The following is a 19,378-nucleotide window of genomic DNA, read 5'->3' on the forward strand; positions in this document are numbered from 1 at the left end:
TTTAAAAATACAGGTGAGGAGGGAGACGGATAGAGGCAGGTTTCTCTGAGGAGCCCGTCAGGAGGAGAGGAGGGCTGGGTGCATGTGGAGCAGGTAGCTGCCGTCCTCATGCTTTATATTCAGTGTCAGACTGTGAGGGACTGGCTGGTAGGCTGGGGCTGAGAGAGAGAGCGAGCGGGAGAGAGCTAGAGAGGATCTGGAAGCTGTAATGGTGCAGGGGTAGGAGCTAAGACACCTGAATTAATGGAGGTGCTGAGGCTGAGAGCGGGAAACACAGACGGAGAGAAAGATGGAGATGGGGAGGTCCGGGGCTGAGACAGAGAGATGTGGATGGGAAAAATGGATTGTGTTGGCTCGTTGTATTAATGCAGAGCTCGGTCTGAGAAAGAGGCGGGGGCTGCTTGGCTACAGGAATCATTCTATCTGATTAGCTCCCAAGGGGCACTGATACCCACACAAAGAAAAAAAAAAAGCCATTGCTGCCTGCAGCCGGGCGCTGCGAAGTTAGGAAGAGAAGGACGAAAAGAAATGAGGGAAAGGAAGAGGAGAGAGAATGAAACAGAAAGAGAGAGGCTGCGCTCTATCAGTTCATTCAATATCTTAAGATGCTGGGAGCAAACCTGAAGATGCTGCAACTCATTGTGCTGCAATACAGATGAGACATGAGGAGGGAAGAAAAAAAAAGCAGGAGAGCAGAAGTGAAGCAAAAGCAGGGAATCTTACATCCAAGTGAGATGAGAAAACGGGAATGATTGATGGAGAAAAGAGCAAAATGAAGACTGGCAGTAAGACCAACTGAAAGTGAGAAGAGGAGAAGAGGAACAGGTAGAAAGCGAGAGACGAGTCTAAACACCCGTGTCATTTCTGTCTTCACTTCCTGTAACTATGGCAACCTGTCAGCAGCCAGTCAGGGCCAGCTGTAGCCTCTTCCCCTTCCTGTCGAGGTGGCAGACACTGACTGAGCCGAGCAGAAACAAGAAGGAACAAAATTTCACCACCGGCTCTTCCCCCTGATCTCCCTGAAGTTCACCTTGGAAGGAAAAATTGATCCTGACACACGTCCGATTCCAGGAGTTTAAATCTGTCAGTCTGTGCACTGATGGTGCCTCTGCAAGGCAAACGCTTCAGCCTGCAGCTTTCTAGATGGTTTGCTGCAGAAATGACCGCCGCATCACGGAGATGAAACTATGACAACTATGACAAGAGCAGATGTAACTGAACTAATAATTTGGCAGTTCAGCAGAACGGATGGGCATGTGATTACCTGCAAACGTCCAATTAAACAGCCCCTGGCAAGGCCAGCACACAGCTGTGCATGGCAATATTACACACACACAGACACACACACACTCGGAAATGACAGGTTCACAAAGCATTGCCAGTGTTTCCTCCCAAACATAAACAGTCGGGGCTGTGAAATTTGTGGGAGATGAATGACTGATCTGTCCTTGCACCTGGGCTCAGAAGAGGCACGCGTGTGCATGTGCGTGCGTACATGCTAACCCTGCAGCTGTCCATATCGCCGCTATAGCACCATAACACCTTTCCCAGTGTTTCCTACAGACACTTCCTCGCAGTCTACCTAACTTTCAGGGCACCTGTCCGTTTACTGCCCCTCAGTAGCCTTCAGATCACCGTGCCCACTCACCCTGCTCTTTGATCTGGCGGATCTGGCGCACCGTCTCTTTGAGGATGGCACATTTGTCTGGTTTGACATTGAAGCTGTCGATGTCGCTTAGGTTGGCGGAGATCAGCTCCGCCAGTTCCTCTATGTATTTGCTCTCCTGCTCCCGCCGCTTCCTCTCACACCTGCAGGGGGGCAATAAACAAAGATTAAAGCTAAACTACAGCGATGCACTTTTCTCAAAGTGTGATCAAAGTGCTGTTTCTATGTCAGAAAACAATGCAGAGTGGCTGCGAGGTAGATGGCAAGCAGTTTATTTGTGAGACCGATGTCTTCTTTGTGCCGCAAAAAATGACTAGTTGAAATGTCAGCAGTGGTTGTATTGAAGGTTGAGAACAATGGCTATCTTACGAGTTAGTCATTTGCTGATACGGCTAACTGGACATTACTTTCTTTTTTTTTTTAAAAAGCTTGCAGTACGGTCACCTTTCCCGGCAAGACTTAGAAGAGTAGATCAATACCACTTCTAGTATTTTTGGATCATATTTGCCTTTATTTTTCAGCTGCAGTGGAGACAGAGACAGAAAATGTGGAGAAAGATCATCAAACGTAGGGTGAAAGGCCAGTGGAAATAAGCATCAATAACACAAAATTGAGTCTACACACATTAACGTGGCAATGGTCAATTTAATGTGTTTGTCCTGATGAAGACCTAACTGGAATAAAAACACATGACTAAAACAAAGTTAGTACACAGGCACTTTTTATTTCTTGCGTTCCAACCAGGTGAAAATGGCTTTACCTTCTAATTTTCAGAGCGTAAAGTACAAAGAGGAAATAAAAGAATTTTTCCAATCAAAACTACTAAAATTTTTTTTGCAGGGTTTCACTGTTACTCATCACGGCAGACATCGACATAATAGCTGTACAGCCAGAGCTCAAGAAGACATTGACCCAGTAGCCCACTTTCCTGCATTTCCCCTCTTGTTTGCTGATCCCACACACTCACCCCATACCAGGCGTGTCACAAGTGGAAAGCTTGCGTTTCCGGTTTTCCGAGCTCAGAGGCTCCATGGAGTTTTCCCCCAGCCCGCTCATCGTGAACACATATCAGCACCTGATAGAAAAAGAGCATAAAAACACACACACACACACAGAGGTGTAAATAAAACTTTAATGCATTGAGTGAAGTGATTACACAGTCCCCTCTTAGCCTTTTAGCTCTCATTATAAAGGTAATTGTGAAGGCAGGAAGGCATGGCAAGCATCCTTTTGAACTCAGCAAAAATAATAAAGGCAGGTTGTAAATGAATAAAGTGCAAAACAGTACACAAGCAGGCTAAAATATGCTTATATCATGCAAATCGTATTCTCCTTGCAGAGACTGACAAACATAAACATGTCTCGTCGGCCGCCTCCTCCTCCTCCTCTTCTTATTTGGAGAATATGAGCGTAAGCATCTGAGGCTGTGTGTGTGTGTGCGTGTGTGTGCGTATGTGTGCGTGTGTGTGTGTGTGTGTGTGTGGCTGTGCATGTATGAGTTCATCAGCTCGCATGGAGTATCCACACGGGCATGCACACACATACACACAAAGACACAGGATTAGCAGTGTCTCTGATGATAAGCCACGCAACACAACTAACCCCGTTAGACAGCCGTCTGTCTCCCATAATGCATCACATTTCGTCTCCAGGAAGTGAGCTGATAAAGGTTGCGGGGATGAGAGGCAGATGGGCCGAAGAGGAGGAGGAGGAGGAGGCTGAGGAGGAAGAGAAGGGAATAGAGGGAAGGAAAGGAAGAAATGAGGAAGGGAGGGAGAAGCCGGTGCAGTGATGTGAGCTCTGATTGGTCATTTTCTTTGCCACAGTGACAGCAGCTGACACTGGGGAAAGGTAGGAGGGAGGGAGGGGAAAGGAGGATAGAGGGAGGGAAGAGAGGAAAGTAAATGAAGGGGAGAGAGAGCACAAATATAGTGGGAGACAGAGGAATTGCAGAGGAAGGAAAAAAAAACAAGGATGAGGGGGGGAGAAATCAGAGCAAAAAGAGGTGGCGGCAGTAGGAGGGAGCGAGCTGAGAGAAAGAGAGATAAAGGCATGTCAAAGAAAGACAGGAGGGAAGGGGAACAGGTGAAAGGAGGAGGATTCAGTAACATTCAGACAGTCTGGAGTGTGTTTTGAATGCATGTGTGGCACACAGAGTGGGCTGAAAACCGCCTGTACCCCTCTTAACCTTCACAGCCAGAGCAGCTTTTTCATTCCATTGATTACATGGTTATCCTCTGACCAGAGCACTGCCTCTCCTGCATAGAAAATCAGGCCAGCGGCAGGGGAGAGACGCCGGCCTGTTATTTAATCATCATGCGCCATGATCTCTGGTGGGATCGGAGCAAAAGCATCTGATTGTGTTGCCTTTTTATTTTTCGGTTTCAGGACAGAGAAGGTCCCAGTCTTCAGTCGTGTGAACTTGGCTTGCGAGAACGAGAACACACCTTCCTACTGAGACAGAATCAATATGAGGACTGCTTTCACGCATGTCTGCAAGACCAGGTGAACCACAAGTGTATTCTCTTGCAAGACAACAACTGGGAATACTCTCCTAAAAGCATGAGATGCTCTGAAATCTCACAGATACTCTTGCTCAATCCTTCCCTCTTTCAAATTTCTCTTTTAATCTCTCCCTCGAGTCCCTCCCGTCTAACTGACTGACTGTCTGCCTTAGTGCCTTTGTCTGCTTGCCTACCTCTTCTTGCCTATCCTACGATCTGCCTCCCTGCGTGCCCGTCTACCTGCCTCCCCGTCTGCTGCTCTTCGTTAGACAAAACCCCCGCTTGCTGTTGTCTGATGAAACCTACCACGAGGGAGATGAGGAGCAGAAGAAGCTAAAAGCAGCGAGAGGGGGAAGTACAAAGTAAGGAGGTTTCAGAACTCAAAGAGCCAAGACAAAGTGTTCGGGTGAAACTCCTTCTTTGCTCCTACACCAACCAAACCCGCCCGTCCGCCTGCCTGACTGCCAGCCTATTGATGGAGTTCTCAAAGGGGGAGTTGCTCTAATTGCAGAGTGAATGAGGCAGCCCCAGAGAATAGTTGATTAGGAGCCTGCTGAATGCCCCAGGGAAATGGGTCACCTCCAGCCTGGCGCGGGCCGCCCGCTTTTCCAGTGCGGGGAGAAAGTCAATTACACGCCACAGGCAGTGTGGGGCCTGGTGGCAGAGAGGCAGCGGGGCTGCGGTGGGTACAATACAGCAGCAGGGGGCAGTGGGAATGAGCCACGTAAAGAAGGAAATGGAGGGTGATGGCGTTATTGAGGGCAGCAAGAGGGAATGGAGAGATGGGCATGAAGACGGCAATTTGAAGGAGACGTAGGGATACTGGAGATGTGAAAGGGAGTGTGCAGAGCAAAAAACATACTGCAAACTAGCTTCCCTGCACCTGGGTTAATGTGCAGTTTGAATGAGAGTATTAGAGAAACTGGAACAAAAACTGTGGAAATTAAGAGGATATTGTTTTGGGAAATGAAAGAGAAATTTTGGCAGGAAAAACCCCAAAACACACAGTCGCAAAGCACATTTGTTAGTAAAACTTACAAATGTTCAAAAAACTAACAATAGTCAAATCATCCATACTAGGATCTTATAATCTTATCTTAAGAAGACACGATTGAGTCGGTCGAGTTGTGGCAGAAAACAGCACTGGTCATTTACACTCACAGCGAGTGTACAATAACCACATTTCACAAATCAACTGCTTCATGCATGCAGGCAATTATTTAAAGCCCGATTCACAGTCACAGAAATGCATTTAAATGCAATCTCCCCCAAAAAACTAAAAGAAACCAAAAGAAATTGGTTAAAAAGTTGGTTTGAAAAGGAAAGGAAACCGCAACAGAGGTTACGACTAGGATAAAGAAGTTAGGAAAAAAGTAGAGACAGAATCACAACAAACAGCAGGTGTCAACAGTTGGTTTTACTCCAATGTTATAAGTTCCAACTCCTCGGCAGTAGGTGCTAACACTGTCTTTTGACACTGCCTCCAGGTGACAGTGCACAGGTACAACATGTAGACAGGGGCATGCAAAGCTCAGCGTACGGACTACCCAACACAAAATCATGCTGGGATCTTTGTTCCTAATCCAGGTGTGACTTGTGTCCTACGATACTACAATGCGCTCATGTTAGAGGTGTTAAGAGACTGGCATACTCCTTTAGAAATTTTTGTAGGATGGTCGAACAGCTTCAGAAAGCCCCCACCAATTTCCGGTATCATCAATGAGAATTTATGTAACACAAGATCTGACACTTTACACCCACTTCGTCCAGCCACTGTCCAACTGTGCAAAAAAAAAGCAGTCAACATCTTTCTTCTGCCTCAAGCCCCATTTTTTCCATTTCTTATTTTCACTTGTGAATCTCACTCTAAAAATCGACTATATCCAAAACAAAGGCATACGTGTGGTAGCCGTTGCTCTCTGATGTGACTGGACAGCATACTGTACATTTCTTTTCTAACCATACATCCGCTGTTTAGCCCCCTAAAGCCTGACTCATGAGCAAATTCATAAAGAATTCTAATTTTTCGAAAGTGGAGTGTTTATTGAGCTTTTTGGTGTGTCTAAAAAAGAAATTAAGTATCAGTTTGTATGTATAAGTTTTAATTTGTCCGGGATTGTTGTGTAATTTGCACCGGTGATCTAGAGGTCTCAAAAAGTCAAACATTCTACGCTTGGAGTTACAGGGTTAGAGAAACAGTAACACAAATGTATTCTTATATACCTCAAATGATGAGGTTAAAGGACACTGGGAAGTAAAATAAGAGCAGAAATCCAAGTTAGACTTCATAAGAAATTTGTATGTTCTCACTATGCCTGCAGAGAGGTTATGAAACAGCACTGGCTTTAGTTCCCATCTGACTGGTCATGGGAAAGTCTCCTCGTTTGATGACAGGTGAAGGTTAGAGGACTCATGCAGGCAAGCAGCTCTGAACTTTGATATTAAGTTTGACCTGATACTCAACCCTGATCTTGAACTGAGTGATTCCAAGAGGCCATCACCTTCATGCTGACAGCTGACCCATATATTATTTGGGTCAATGGGCGAATGAGGCAGGAGGATCGTTCAGGTCAGCTGTGGTGTCACTTAGGGTGAAGCTAAACTTCTGAGGTCTGCTAAAGGACAGTAGCATGCCAATGACCCTGGATCCCGGAGCCCAGTGGGAGCACGACTCACCAGGAACCACAAAGTTTATGGCTTTATGGCAAAACCAGAGGAAATGGCTCACCTCATAAAACAGAAAGCATACAGTCCTGTTGACTAGTGAGGGATCTAATTCACACACAATGTTGCTTTCAAAATATCCCCCTTAACTTTGGAAAAGACCTAAAGAACAGATTTTTTAGTCTTGGCAGGAAGAAAGAAATACATTATTCATTATGGAGAAAATACAGACACCGCACTGACTGATGGGTAAGCTACAATCAAAGCAGTATTGCTAGGCAACTGTCAAAATCCCACGATGAACACGTTCCTACTCATTCTCATGAGTTCTGAACACAAATTGACATTAATGAGAGTTTACTAGATTTTTTTTTAACGCAAGCCCTGCAGAAAAGAGAAAAAAAGATGGATGATGGACAAGAAACTCCACGGAGAAATGGAGTCGTTCTATTACGGTGATGGACCAAATACTAGGTGGAACAAATTTACTTCTGCAGTTTGTGGGCTTTATACATCCTTTAGAGGCACCTTTTGGGGTTCTTTGTTGTTGCTACTATTTTTATCTCTTGCACATATGATGCCAATGTCATAATCTTAGTTAGGATGGTAGGCAGAGACTGGATCAGAAGACAAACAAAAACCACATACTGCTTTTGTCTCCTGGCTATAAAAGCAGACAGTAGAGGATTTACTAATGAACTGACACAAGATGTTCATGGCGCCCAGAGGGAGAATCAAGTCAGAGCATAAGGACAGGGCATTAATCTATTTCATGTGTCCTCACACTTTGTGGTTAAGAGGAGGGGTGGTGCCTGGAAGGAAGCTGCCTGATGTGATGGTGCTTTCTCACAAGCAACCTCTATCAGGTAAGGTATAAGCAAGTTCAGGGCTACGGTGAAGCACGATGTGATTTCCCCGTGCTTTGTGTTGCTCCTAGTAAATCATGACAACGTTGGTCCACATTGCAACTGACCAATCCTGTTGTCTCTGCATTCAGTTAGCATTAGCCAAGAAGTTAGCAAACAGTATTAAAAACTATCACAAGGAAACCAACACAAGCAACCTAAATTTGGCAAACAGCAAATATTACCATTCCAATTTGTTCCAGAAGCTGGCCATGATACGAATCTCTCATACGTACATCATGTTTTGATTTGAGCTACGGAGATGATACTTTTAGTATTGTATTGTATTGTACTTGTAGTATTGGCTATATGAATAATAAAAACCAAACATGTTTTAAACTTTTGTCTAAACATTTTCTTTAATCCAATGACAAAAAGCTCTGAGGTAAACAAATAAGACTGCAAAAGTAATGTAACTCGGCTTTAGATATGAACATTTCAAACTGCTATAACATTTACTTTGAAGACACACGTCTGAAAAGCACAGATTCTAGACAATTATTGAGCACAATCATGGTTTCCACAGATGAATCACCTTAATTTTTAAGACCCAATGGCAGCTGCGGCTCAGGGCTCAGGTTGTCTAATAATTGGACTGTCGTGCTTCCATCCCTGACTACCCTGATCTGCATGTGGAAATACTGAGCCTCTAATTGCCCTCCACGCAAGATACCAAGATACAGTTGTGGTCAGAAGTTAACATAGGCTTTTTCAACGTCTGGAAGAAGACCCAATTTTGTCATCCTCAGATAAAAAGGGAACTGATTAAGATGTTCAGGAAGAACCCAAGAACCACCCAGCATGAAGGGAGTTTTACGCTGCCATGGACTGAGAGGGTGCCGACCAAGAAAAAACTCCCTGCTCCAAAATCGACACCTACATGGGCAAGCCAAATGCCTTCTGGAGAGAAATCTTCACATGAGACAAAGATTGAGTTACTTGTCACAATCACAAGAAGTTTGGTGGACTAAAAGTGAGGCTTTGCATGGTGGTGGTAGCATCACTGGTGTACTGCACAAAGTGAATGAAATGATGAAGAAGGAGGACTACCTCAAAATTCTTCAATCTTTCCTCAAATCAAAAGCTTCAGTTGAAAGTGGGATATAATTGAGTGTTCAAAGGGGACAATGATCCCAAACACACATCAAAACTGGTTTTGGAATAGATAAAGCAAGCTAACATTAAACTTTTAGAATAGCCTTCCCGAAGTCCTGAACTTAAACCTGCAGAAAATTTGTGGACTACTCTTAAAAGCTGGATCTCCGCAAGGAACAACCAATTTAAAGGAACTCTACTAATTCTGCCAAGAAAGGCGATTCAGCCACAATCATGGCAGAAGCTTGTTGATGGTGACCAACTTGCTCCGGGACATTTAACCAACTATCAGTGGTGGTGTATGCACATATTTGAATCTGCATGTGTACTTTTGACCCTGTGTTTATTAGAGAAAATCCAAAATAAATTCAAACTTGCGCACACAATTCTTGTTTTTTTTTTTATTAATCAAGGATTCATGCTGTACTGTGATTCCACCCTGGAAAAAGAACAGTTCAAAGAAATAATTAAAAGCCTAAAATCACAGTGACAGTCACGCCCATGATGATGACTGTATGCAAACTTCTGACCACAACTGTAGATGCACAGAATGAAGTGTTGTATGTATATGTGTGAATGTGGTGTAGTGTTCAAGTGCTTAAAGTGGTCAGTAAGACTAAACAGTATCTCATCCATCCATCCCTCAATAACTACACTAACCAAACACTGCTCCCGCTCAGTCACATTTTTGGACTGCGTGAGTGTGTGTTCTTGCACTTTGGTGGAAACAATAAAATTATTTCCAATAAGATGAGCATCACTTCAATATTACTGATGAGTAACACTCGCTGACGCCAGATTAAAATGGATGAACAGCAGAGAAAAACTGAATTAGGTTTGGGAAAATAGCAAACAAAGTGGAGAGTCGACAGACCTCCCACAACACAATGAGTCACAGCAGTGGGGGGAAAAAAGGTGCAACAAACAAGAATGAGTCGGAAAGAGTTAGTGGGGGTAGGCGGCAAGCGAATGGGAAAAGATTAGCAACAGCAAATACAACCTCAATCTATCACCAATCTGTGTTGTACATCATCTGTAGACAGGTGGGATTATTCCCATCTAAACATCATAATAAATATCTTGGGTTTCCCCTGTGTGGATTCAGTCAACGTGCAGGCTCCATTAGAAACTTTTATTGTTTGCTGTGCACAAAAAGCCTCATGGTTAATCTTTCAGTTTATCTAGAAACTAATTCATTTGTCATCTCTCAAATGAGATAACAGATCTGTGGCGCTGCCTGCTATCAAGCTTTCCTTGAGTTTGTTTGAACATCTCTCTTTCCATTTTTTCCTGATTGGAGGCGATAAGACCGTGGCGACAGGGCGGTCTAGCCAGAGTGCTTGTTGCTGGCGACAAAAGGGTGGAGCAGACAGGAAGGGACAGAGAAAAGGGAGAGAGAAGGTGACAGAGTTAGAGGAGCAGGCATGCTCAGCCTGGGTGATGCAAATAGCCCTGCTGTCACCTCCCCCGCCTGCCAGTCTTTCATAATCTCTGTTGACAAAACAGAGGTACACGGCCCATGTCTGGCCGTGTAAACTCACACCAGCAGCACGACAAGCTGCTTCAACTACTCGCACAAGTTGCAAAGACTGTCTTCTGGTTTATCCTAATAATAAAAAAGACCTGGTCCTTAAATGACACAGTGTAAGTTATTTAACAAAAACTAAGACAAAATACTGAAGCATTGTGTGAAAAACTACATACACCTTTAAACCTGGATTATACTTGGTTGTGGACATGGACAACCGAGTAGTCATGCCTGTTATACTTCCTTAAAGTTTGCTTGAAGTCTGCTCTCACGTGCATGCATAGTTGGTGCATTATAATGTAATTTCTCTACAAACAAGTCCTTGTGATCACAAGAAACAGAGCGGTGTGCAGACTTTTGCGTGGACCCTCACACTGACTAGGCAACGGCAAAATTTACATCACAGAGAGCCAAGCGGACTCCCGGATGTGTAAAGTATAAAACCTGCTTTCCTGGTTCCACAGGAATTAAGAGGGTAAGTCACAGAAAGGTTATCCACAAGCGGAAAGACAGCTGTCAATCATTTCTTGAGTGGAGGTACCCAAAATTTACAGATCTGTGTGTCTGATCAGGGGCAAGCAGATTCAGAGATACTATGATGATATCAAAGTAGGATATCAAAGGATTGATAAAGATAAATCAAAAAAGTCCAGCACCTCTGCTTAAGAAATTAGCAAATCATTCAATTAATCCTTGAAGTTCTACTGTGTGTGTTACAAACAATTGTACCCACGTGCCTCAACCATGTAATAGTTGAATCTGTTTAATTGTAAAAAAAATGCACATGAAAATGAACCAAAATGGAGCCTCAGCCTAAAAGTACACTGCTGAATGTGTAAATGGGTTTAGATAATACCTTTGTAATTAAAGATCAAGTTTTTTATTTTTATTTTTCTATTGATTCAATGAGTTTTCTGCTCATCCAAAACCCTGAAGTGCCTCAACAACCCATCACCTGACATTTATGCAGAGAAATCAACAAAGCCTTCACCTTAACTCACTGTGGAAGATTCCTGGAAGTATCCTTGCCTCACCTCATTCTTATCCCTCCTATTTTCTTCTGCTTTAGACTGAGTGTCTCCCCTCCTATGGCCTGGACTCTCCTTCCTCCCCTTTCTTACCAACCTCACTCCTCACACAATCACTGCTGCTATAAGTGCAACAGCAGCGAGTTTGCAAAAAAACATGCGTGTGAGAATTCACGTGAACGAAAGAGAGACTGTGGTTTGGTTAAGTGTGGGTACACTTATGTGTTCGCGAGTGGCGGAGTGGCGGCGCGGCAGTAGCACGCAGCGGCCACTCCGGAGCCAAAACTGGTGCTGCATTGTTTATTGTTTACGTTTTTGTGTGTAGCGTGCTTATTTTGCACTATGTATGGATAACGTCGCAACTGGTGTCGGTGTTCGTGCATACAACAGCCAGACACTTTTCAACCTAAATAACCTAGTTGACGACATCCAGGAGGGGCTGCGGGAAACGCTGCGTGAACTCGGCTTGCTCCGCGAACCAGGCCTCGAAGCCTCGGCGTTGCCTGATGCCGGCGGACGGAGGTGGAGACATCGGAAGCGTTGCGCGAGGAAGCGGAAGCGCGGCAAGCGGGCGGGAGTCTGTGCTAGGCTAAAAACAAACCCTAGCCGGCCGGCTCTACCGTCCATCATCTTATCCAACGTCTGCTCCCTGGATAACAAACTGGATTACATCCGACTCCAGCAGGCCACACAGCGTGAGATTAGAGACTGCTGTGTCTTTGTTTTCACGGAAACATGGCTCAGCGAAAGAGTACCGGACGCCGCTATTCAGCTAAACGGGCTGGCCTCGTTTCGCGCCGACAGAAATGCAGCTCTGTGCGGTAAGACTCGCGGTGGCGGCTTGTGTGTTTACATCAACGAGAAATGGTGCAAGAACTCTGTGCTAGTCTCTAGTTATTGCTCATCGCTGGTGGAGTTTGTGACTGTTAGATGCAGACCTTTTTACTTACCACGGGAATTCACCACTGTTTTCATTATCGGAGTGTACATTCCACCTAGCGCTAATGCTAAGGAAGCGCTATGGGAATTGTATACAAAGATCAGTGAACTGCAAAATACACACCCGGATGGACTGTTTATTGTTGCTGGGGACTTCAACCATGCAAATCTCAAGTCAGTGCTTCCTAGATTCCATCAGTATGTGGACTTTGCAACGAGGGGAGAAAACACGCTGGATCTTGTTTACACAAACATCCCCGGCGCATATCGGGCAGAGCCCCGCCCCCACCTCGGCTACTCAGACCACATCTCTGTTATGCTAATTCCAGCATACAGACCACTCGTCAGGCGATCAAAACCGGTTCTGAAGCAGGTGAAAACCTGGCCAGCAGGAGCCATCTCTGCTCTTCAGGACTGTTTTGAGAGCACTGACTGGAACATGTTTAGAGAGGCTGCAACTTACGGCGACTTCACTGACTTGGAGGAGTACACATCATCAGTGTCCAGCTATATCAACAAGTGCACCGATGACGTCACTGTCTCCAAGATCATCATCTCACGACCCAACCAGAAACCGTGGATTACTGCGGAAGTGCGTGCACTTCTAAGGACCCGAGACTCTGCCTTCAAAGGGGGAGATAAGGTGGCGCTTAGAAGAGCGAGGGCTGAACTTTCTCGGGCTATCAGAGAGGCGAAGCGCGCACACGCCCAGAGAATCCACAACCACTTTAAGGACAGCGGCGACACACGACGCATGTGGCAGGGCTTACAAGCCATCGCTAACTACAGGACGACACCACCTGCCTGTGACAGTGACGGCTCCCTCCCAGATGTGCTTAACAACTTCTATGCTCGGTTCGACAGGCAGAACGACGTGGCGGCGAGGAAGACCACCCCTCCTCCGAACGACCAGGTCCTGTGTCTCACTACAGCTGAGGTGAGGAAAACTCTACGCAGAGTCAATCCACGTAAAGCTGCTGGACCAGACAACATCCCAGGCAGAGTGCTCAGAGAATGTGCTGATCAGCTGGCAAATGTTCTCACCGACATCTTCAACATCTCTCTGAGCAGTGCCGTTGTCCCCACGTGCTTCAAGGCCACCACCATCGTCCCCGTGCCCAAGAAGTCTTCTGTGTCCTGTCTCAATGACTACCGCCCTATCGCACTTACACCCACCATCATGAAGTGCTTCGAACGGCTCGTCATGAGACACATCAAGACCCTGCTGCCCCCCTCACTGGACCCAATGCAATTTGCATACCGCCATAACCGCTCAACGGACGACGCCATCTCCACTGCACTCCATCTTGCCCTGACACACTTGGACAAGAAGGACTCACACGTCCGAATGCTGTACATAGATTTCAGCTCAGCATTTAACACGATCATCCCCCAACAACTGATCGGAAAGCTGAGCCTGTTAGGCCTGAACACCTCCCTCTGCAACTGGATCCTGGACTTTCTGACCGGAAGGCCTCAGTCAGTACGGATCGGGAACTGCACCTCCAGCACCACCACACTGAGCACTGGGGCCCCACAAGGCTGTGTGCTCAGTCCTCTGCTGTTCACACTGCTGACTCATGACTGTGTAGCAACACACAGTTCAAATCACATCATTAAATTCGCTGATGACACGACCGTGGTGGGTCTCATTAGCAAGAACGACGAGTCAGCGTACAGAGAGGAAGTGCAGAGACTAACGGACTGGTGTAAGGACAACAACCTGTCTCTGAATGTTGACAAGACAAAAGAGATGGTTGTTGACTTTAGGAGGACACGAGGCGACCACTCACCGCTGAGCATCAACGGCTCCTCTGTGGAGATCGTTGACAGCACCAAATTCCTGGGTGTACACCTGGAGAAGGACCTCGGCTGGTCCCTCAACACCAGCTCCCTGCACAAGAAAGCCCAACAGCGTCTCTTCTTTCTGAGAAGACTGAGAAAGGCCCGGCTTCCACCACCGATCCTGACCACCTTCTATAGAGGAACTATTGAGAGCATCCTGAGCGGCTGCATCACTGTCTGGTTTGGGAGCTGTGCCATATCAGACCGCAAGACCCTACAGCGGATAGTGGGAACAGCAGAGAAGATCATCGGGGTCTCTCTACCCTCTACTGAGGACATCTACACCACACGCTGCATTCGCAAAGCCACCAGCATTGTGGCTGATCGGACACACCCCTCTCACACACTCTTTACACTCCTGCCATCTGGAAAAAGGTACCGAAGCATTCGGGCACGCACATCCAGACTGTGCAACAGCTTTTTTCCACAAGCCATCCGTCTCCTCAGCAAAAAGGGACTGACTGATAAACACGCACACACACATACACTAACATTATCACTCAGCTTAACTCAAATACCTCAAAACATTGAGACTGGACTGACTAACCAACACAAAGCGCAAACACACTGACCTACACCACCAAACCATCGCACACACCAACCTGTAAATGCTCTTTTGCACAATATTATTACTAGATATATTATATATTATTATTTTTTTTGCACTAACTTGTCTTGTAGCACCTTGGTTCCTGGAGGAACGTTGTTTCACCTCACTGTGTATTTTTAAACTGTATATGGTTGAAGTGACAATAAAGTTGAACTTGAACTTGAACTTGAGTGTGTGTGTTGTCGTCACCTGCAGACAGGGGTAAAAGATTAATGCTCTCTTTCAGCCTCCGTGGCAGGTAGAGCACAAAGAATAATTTGATTTCTCCTCCTGTCTCCCTGCTGTCTTCCCACTCTTCATTTTCTCATCTCCCTGAAAATCGTTCGCAGCCCTCTTTGTTTCCCTTGTTGCTACCGCCACTACCGGTCTTTTTTCGTAAACTATTCCACCTTCCAAAATTCAACCACACACACACACACGCACTAAAAAAAAACAACAAACCCCCCCCCCCCCCCCACCTCCATAAAATATTTGCCTCAAAAACAGACACACACACACTTTTCTCTGCATTTCAGCGTTCAGGTCAGGAGGATGTTGCAAGAGTGTGGCAACAACAAGAAACTGTCTCTGACAAACCGTTCAACCTGAACTCAGGAGGCCGTTACCATGCCAACCGTGCGGGATGTTAGCTCACCTTTCCACGGCGCCAAGATGATGGACGATCAGGTCCCCCCTCCCCTCGCTTTGGGGGCGCGGTCCTATGTGGGCTGATCAATGGAGTCTGGAGAGAAAAGAAAAAACAAACACACACACACACGCAAAAAAGTTTAACAATCATGCTCAACAGTGCATGTTCATTAGGGCAATATTAATGAATAACAAGCAGCATTATTAATCAGCAGCCTGAAGACACATGCACAGGAAGCACCATTAACGTCTTAATGAGGAGAAGAAACTGCGAGGGAGCCCAGCCTCGCTATGTGCTTTTGTCTTCATTACGGCTGCACACGTACAGAGCAAACACATCATGGCTCCTGTGCATTTGCATTAACATGCAGACCTCTCCCACAACCTGACCAAATACACACACACACACACACACACACACACACACACACACACACACACACACACACACACACACACACACACACACACACACACACAAAGGGATGTTGAGACACAAGTTTTACAGGAAGCCAAAGAGCTGAAACCTGAAAGTGAAGACAGCATGTGATCCACAATTCAGCCACCCAAGTTTTTTTTTAAAAAAGAAGACAAAGTGAAGTGCTTCCACATCTTTCCCTCTGAATGAATACTTCAAAAACACAACTGGATATAAACACCAAGCCTTTATTGGCAAATATCCACTGTGGCGTAGGGACTTGGAGTAAGAGCACAAAAACAGACTATTAGGCTAAAATCACTGCGCTAATCCCAAAAGCACATAATAGGCTAATTTGTGTCCATTTAGATCCTGATAAGAAACACTGTGTGTGTGTCTGTGTGTGTTCTTTGGCCATGAGTTGTTGTAGAAGCTCAAGTGTTCAGCGTCTGAACAATCCAAGAAGAGTATCCCGTAGGGGTAAACAGTGCGTAACCATGGGGAACGCTGGGCGTTTCCATGACACCCTGTCATCGGTGAAGCACACCACAAGGCTGGCTCATGTTCTTCTGTCCCTGTACCTCAGCACATGTGTGGGTCTGTGTGTGTGAGAGACAGAAAGTAGGTTTACTTTCATTTTTATTAAATGAATGATGAGAGCGTCACGTCGGAGTCTCTGAGTTCAGTTTGAGTGCGTCTGTGTGATTCTATTGTTAATCTCACGTCTACCAGGCTTTAACTGTTATTTTACCGTTTTTGCCTGCTGTTCTTCTTCCTATAAAACAAATGCAAAAAATGTAACGTATGGTTTATTGCAAGTGTTTCAGTCTTAATATATTGTTAAGTATTTCTACTGTAAATTTCATCAACATTTTATTTTAAAATATAATTACTTTAGATTTATTATCTATAGAGCACTGAACAGCAGCAAAATGAGCTCCCGAATTAATTTTTCTAGTCATCCTTCTATAATAGAAAGTTTTTTTATTGCCATCAAAAGCTGATAAATGCCTTAAAGCAGAGATCGGTGGAATGCACTAACAACAGGCTTTGGAATCGAGAAAAAAAGGTTTTCATGAGCTGTTGTGCTGAAAAACTGAGTCTTTCAGGAGACAAATGTAGATTTAAAAACAGCATATTAGGCAACAGCAAGAAGATTTGCAAAAACCATATGAAATATTTCTTCATGTTACGCAATATTAAGTCAAAGAATCCATCCATCATTTTCTGAACCAGCTAGCCTATCCTAGCTGACACATGCTGGGAACACTATCGACGGGTGGCATGGCAAAAACAGAGAGGCAGGAAACCATTCACCCTTAAATTCACACCTACAGCCAATTTTTAAATGACTAAATAATCTAACATGACATGTTACATGACGTGTAATATGTTTCTGTGGGAGAAAGCCTGTTAGCCATATTTAACTTTCTCAGTTAAATATGGATAACGAAGAAAGTTACGATCAGTGACCTTCATCTATGGTCATCTACAGGTCAACCATCAACATCTACGAAGGTTGGCTCCACTCTGCATACCAAAGTATCCTCGTGTAAGATATGGAACCCTGAGTTGGCCCCAGTGCATTCATCAGATCGTCAGTGTGTGCGTGTTAGATCGCTAACACGCACACACTTTGCATTTTGTTTGCACTTCAGCGTTCTGATGTATATTCCTGCGCTAACTAATTTGTCTTTTTCTTATGTCTGATGGACTGTGTCTCTAAAGCAGGATTTACGGTCCAGCACAGGTAGCGGGTTAGTTGTCCGGGGACGGCCCGTCTGCCTGCAGAGAGTTCTGTTGTCAGATGGAGGCAGTGTAGAAAATATGTGGTGCAAGCAGTCTGTGGACCACTCTTTCTTGCGCTGTGATTGGTCTGTCTGCCAGCCACGCAGAAGAGCGAAGCCATACAGAGTGTTACAAACAATGAAAAGCATCCTCTGCAGTCGGTGCTTGAACTTTATATACTATATTTATTGATCTTTATTTATTGAGTGTTTTTGTCACCTCTCCTTCTCTATTCCAGCCCACTTGTCAACCAATCAACATTAGACAGATGCTTACATCATCTGTTTCTACCGGTGCACAGTCAGGATCTAGGAGAACTGTACGGGACCGTGTCTGGGGTGGGTGAAAATACCTCTCCAGCCCCCGTCCAACTGGAAACGCTCCCGGGCACATTAAAGACCTTAAAGATGTTGTATTAGATAGTGCAACCCCCTCAGGATTATTGATGGACAGATGGTGGCCCCATGCTAGCCACACCTTGAGCAATTATTCAAAACACAACCATCAGAATACTTCTAAATTTAAGATTTTCACTTGAACACTGACTGTTTGCTCACCTTCTTTATGTTGCGTGCTAAATAAGACAGCTGGACTTGATTCAATATAATTTTGTGCAGATGAGTTACGACAGAATCAAAAATTAGGGGAAAAAAAGCACCTCAGAGTAATCAGCTTTTGTACTACTTGGTTATACTCACACAAAAACTGTGAATTGCGGAACAAAATGTAATTTTAAAGCAGTTTGTTACACTGTGTATGTTTACGTGTGTGTTATGTGCCTATATGCCATTCACCATCAGCGACCTGACCGCTGGCTGCACCCATGATTGGGAGCAGATGGAGGCTGTCGGTGTGTGCATGTGTGTTAGCAGGCAGGAGACAGGAGGAGGAGGAGGAGGAGGGGTGAGCGCTCTAGTTTAGGTGATGTATGGACTCTCACGCACCAACAAAGACCCTCCTTCAACCGATGTGTTTCCTATTAATTGAAAGGGGAGAAAAATAGAGCCGGAGAATGACTGCTTAAGCAGGGAGAATTTATAGCTCAGCTGCGACAAAGACTAACTGACTCAATTTTTTTGTGCAAAAAGTTTAGGGGGGGAAGAGTCATTCTTTGTGCTGTGCACGAGCAGGGACAAGAGAGTCTTCAGTGTGATCATTACTGTTCTTTGTGCTCACTTTGAAACAGCCGTGAAAACCAGAATGAATAAAATGGTAGTTAACTGCATGTAGCGCTGCTCATACTGGCGTAAAGCCTTGAATTTAAAAGCAGTGTGAATGAGCTTAAGATTCAGAGTCAATGAAGAAATGTTGAGCTTAGGCCTTTTTACAGTCTGCTCTCCTCTGAACACGTGTCTGTTTATCTCCTCGCGCTCTTCAATTACTCATCACCACAAAGCTAAACAAGGCTTCAGCCTTGTACTGTCTGAATGTTTGCTTGCTTTGTCTTTCATCAATGCAACCCGAGCGACACAATAAATATCGTATACAGCTGCATCTTCTTCTCGTTAAAGCGACTGCGCTTAAAGATGCAACGAAGATGCAGCCGCAGTTCACAGTTTAAAGGGGATGCTCGCACAAGAGCCGTTGACTTCATGAGCACGACATGCGCAGCGCATCGTGAGTTTTACAGAAGGAGCGGGAATTTACGGCAGAGATTTCGTCTCGGCGGCATTTCTGCATTTCAAAGCCGCAATCAGAGAAGCTGATTTAGCTCAGCGGTCAGGCTGTTGTGACTTTTGAGGTTTCTTCCTCTTTACTTGT

General features: G+C 45.1%; 1 protein-coding gene across 1 annotated transcript in view; it reads right to left on the reverse strand.

The window, feature by feature from the left end:
- Positions 1-19,378, reverse strand: part of LOC308406919 (nuclear receptor coactivator 3-like) — a 68,407-nt gene that overhangs the window by 15,215 nt on the left and 33,814 nt on the right. The window contains exons 2-4 of the mRNA XM_080898231.1: positions 15,419-15,505; positions 2,634-2,741; positions 1,649-1,809 (exon numbers count right to left, since the gene is read on the reverse strand). Coding sequence (XP_080754357.1) covers positions 1,649-1,809; positions 2,634-2,722 — 250 coding nt within the window. The 5' untranslated portion in view covers positions 2,723-2,741; positions 15,419-15,505. The remainder of the gene's footprint in view (positions 1-1,648; positions 1,810-2,633; positions 2,742-15,418; positions 15,506-19,378) is intronic.

This window comes from Rhamphochromis sp. 'chilingali' (genome assembly GCF_963969265.1).
Source record: "Rhamphochromis sp. 'chilingali' genome assembly, chromosome: 12".
NCBI classification, from domain to species: Eukaryota; Metazoa; Chordata; class Actinopteri; order Cichliformes; family Cichlidae; genus Rhamphochromis; species Rhamphochromis sp. 'chilingali'.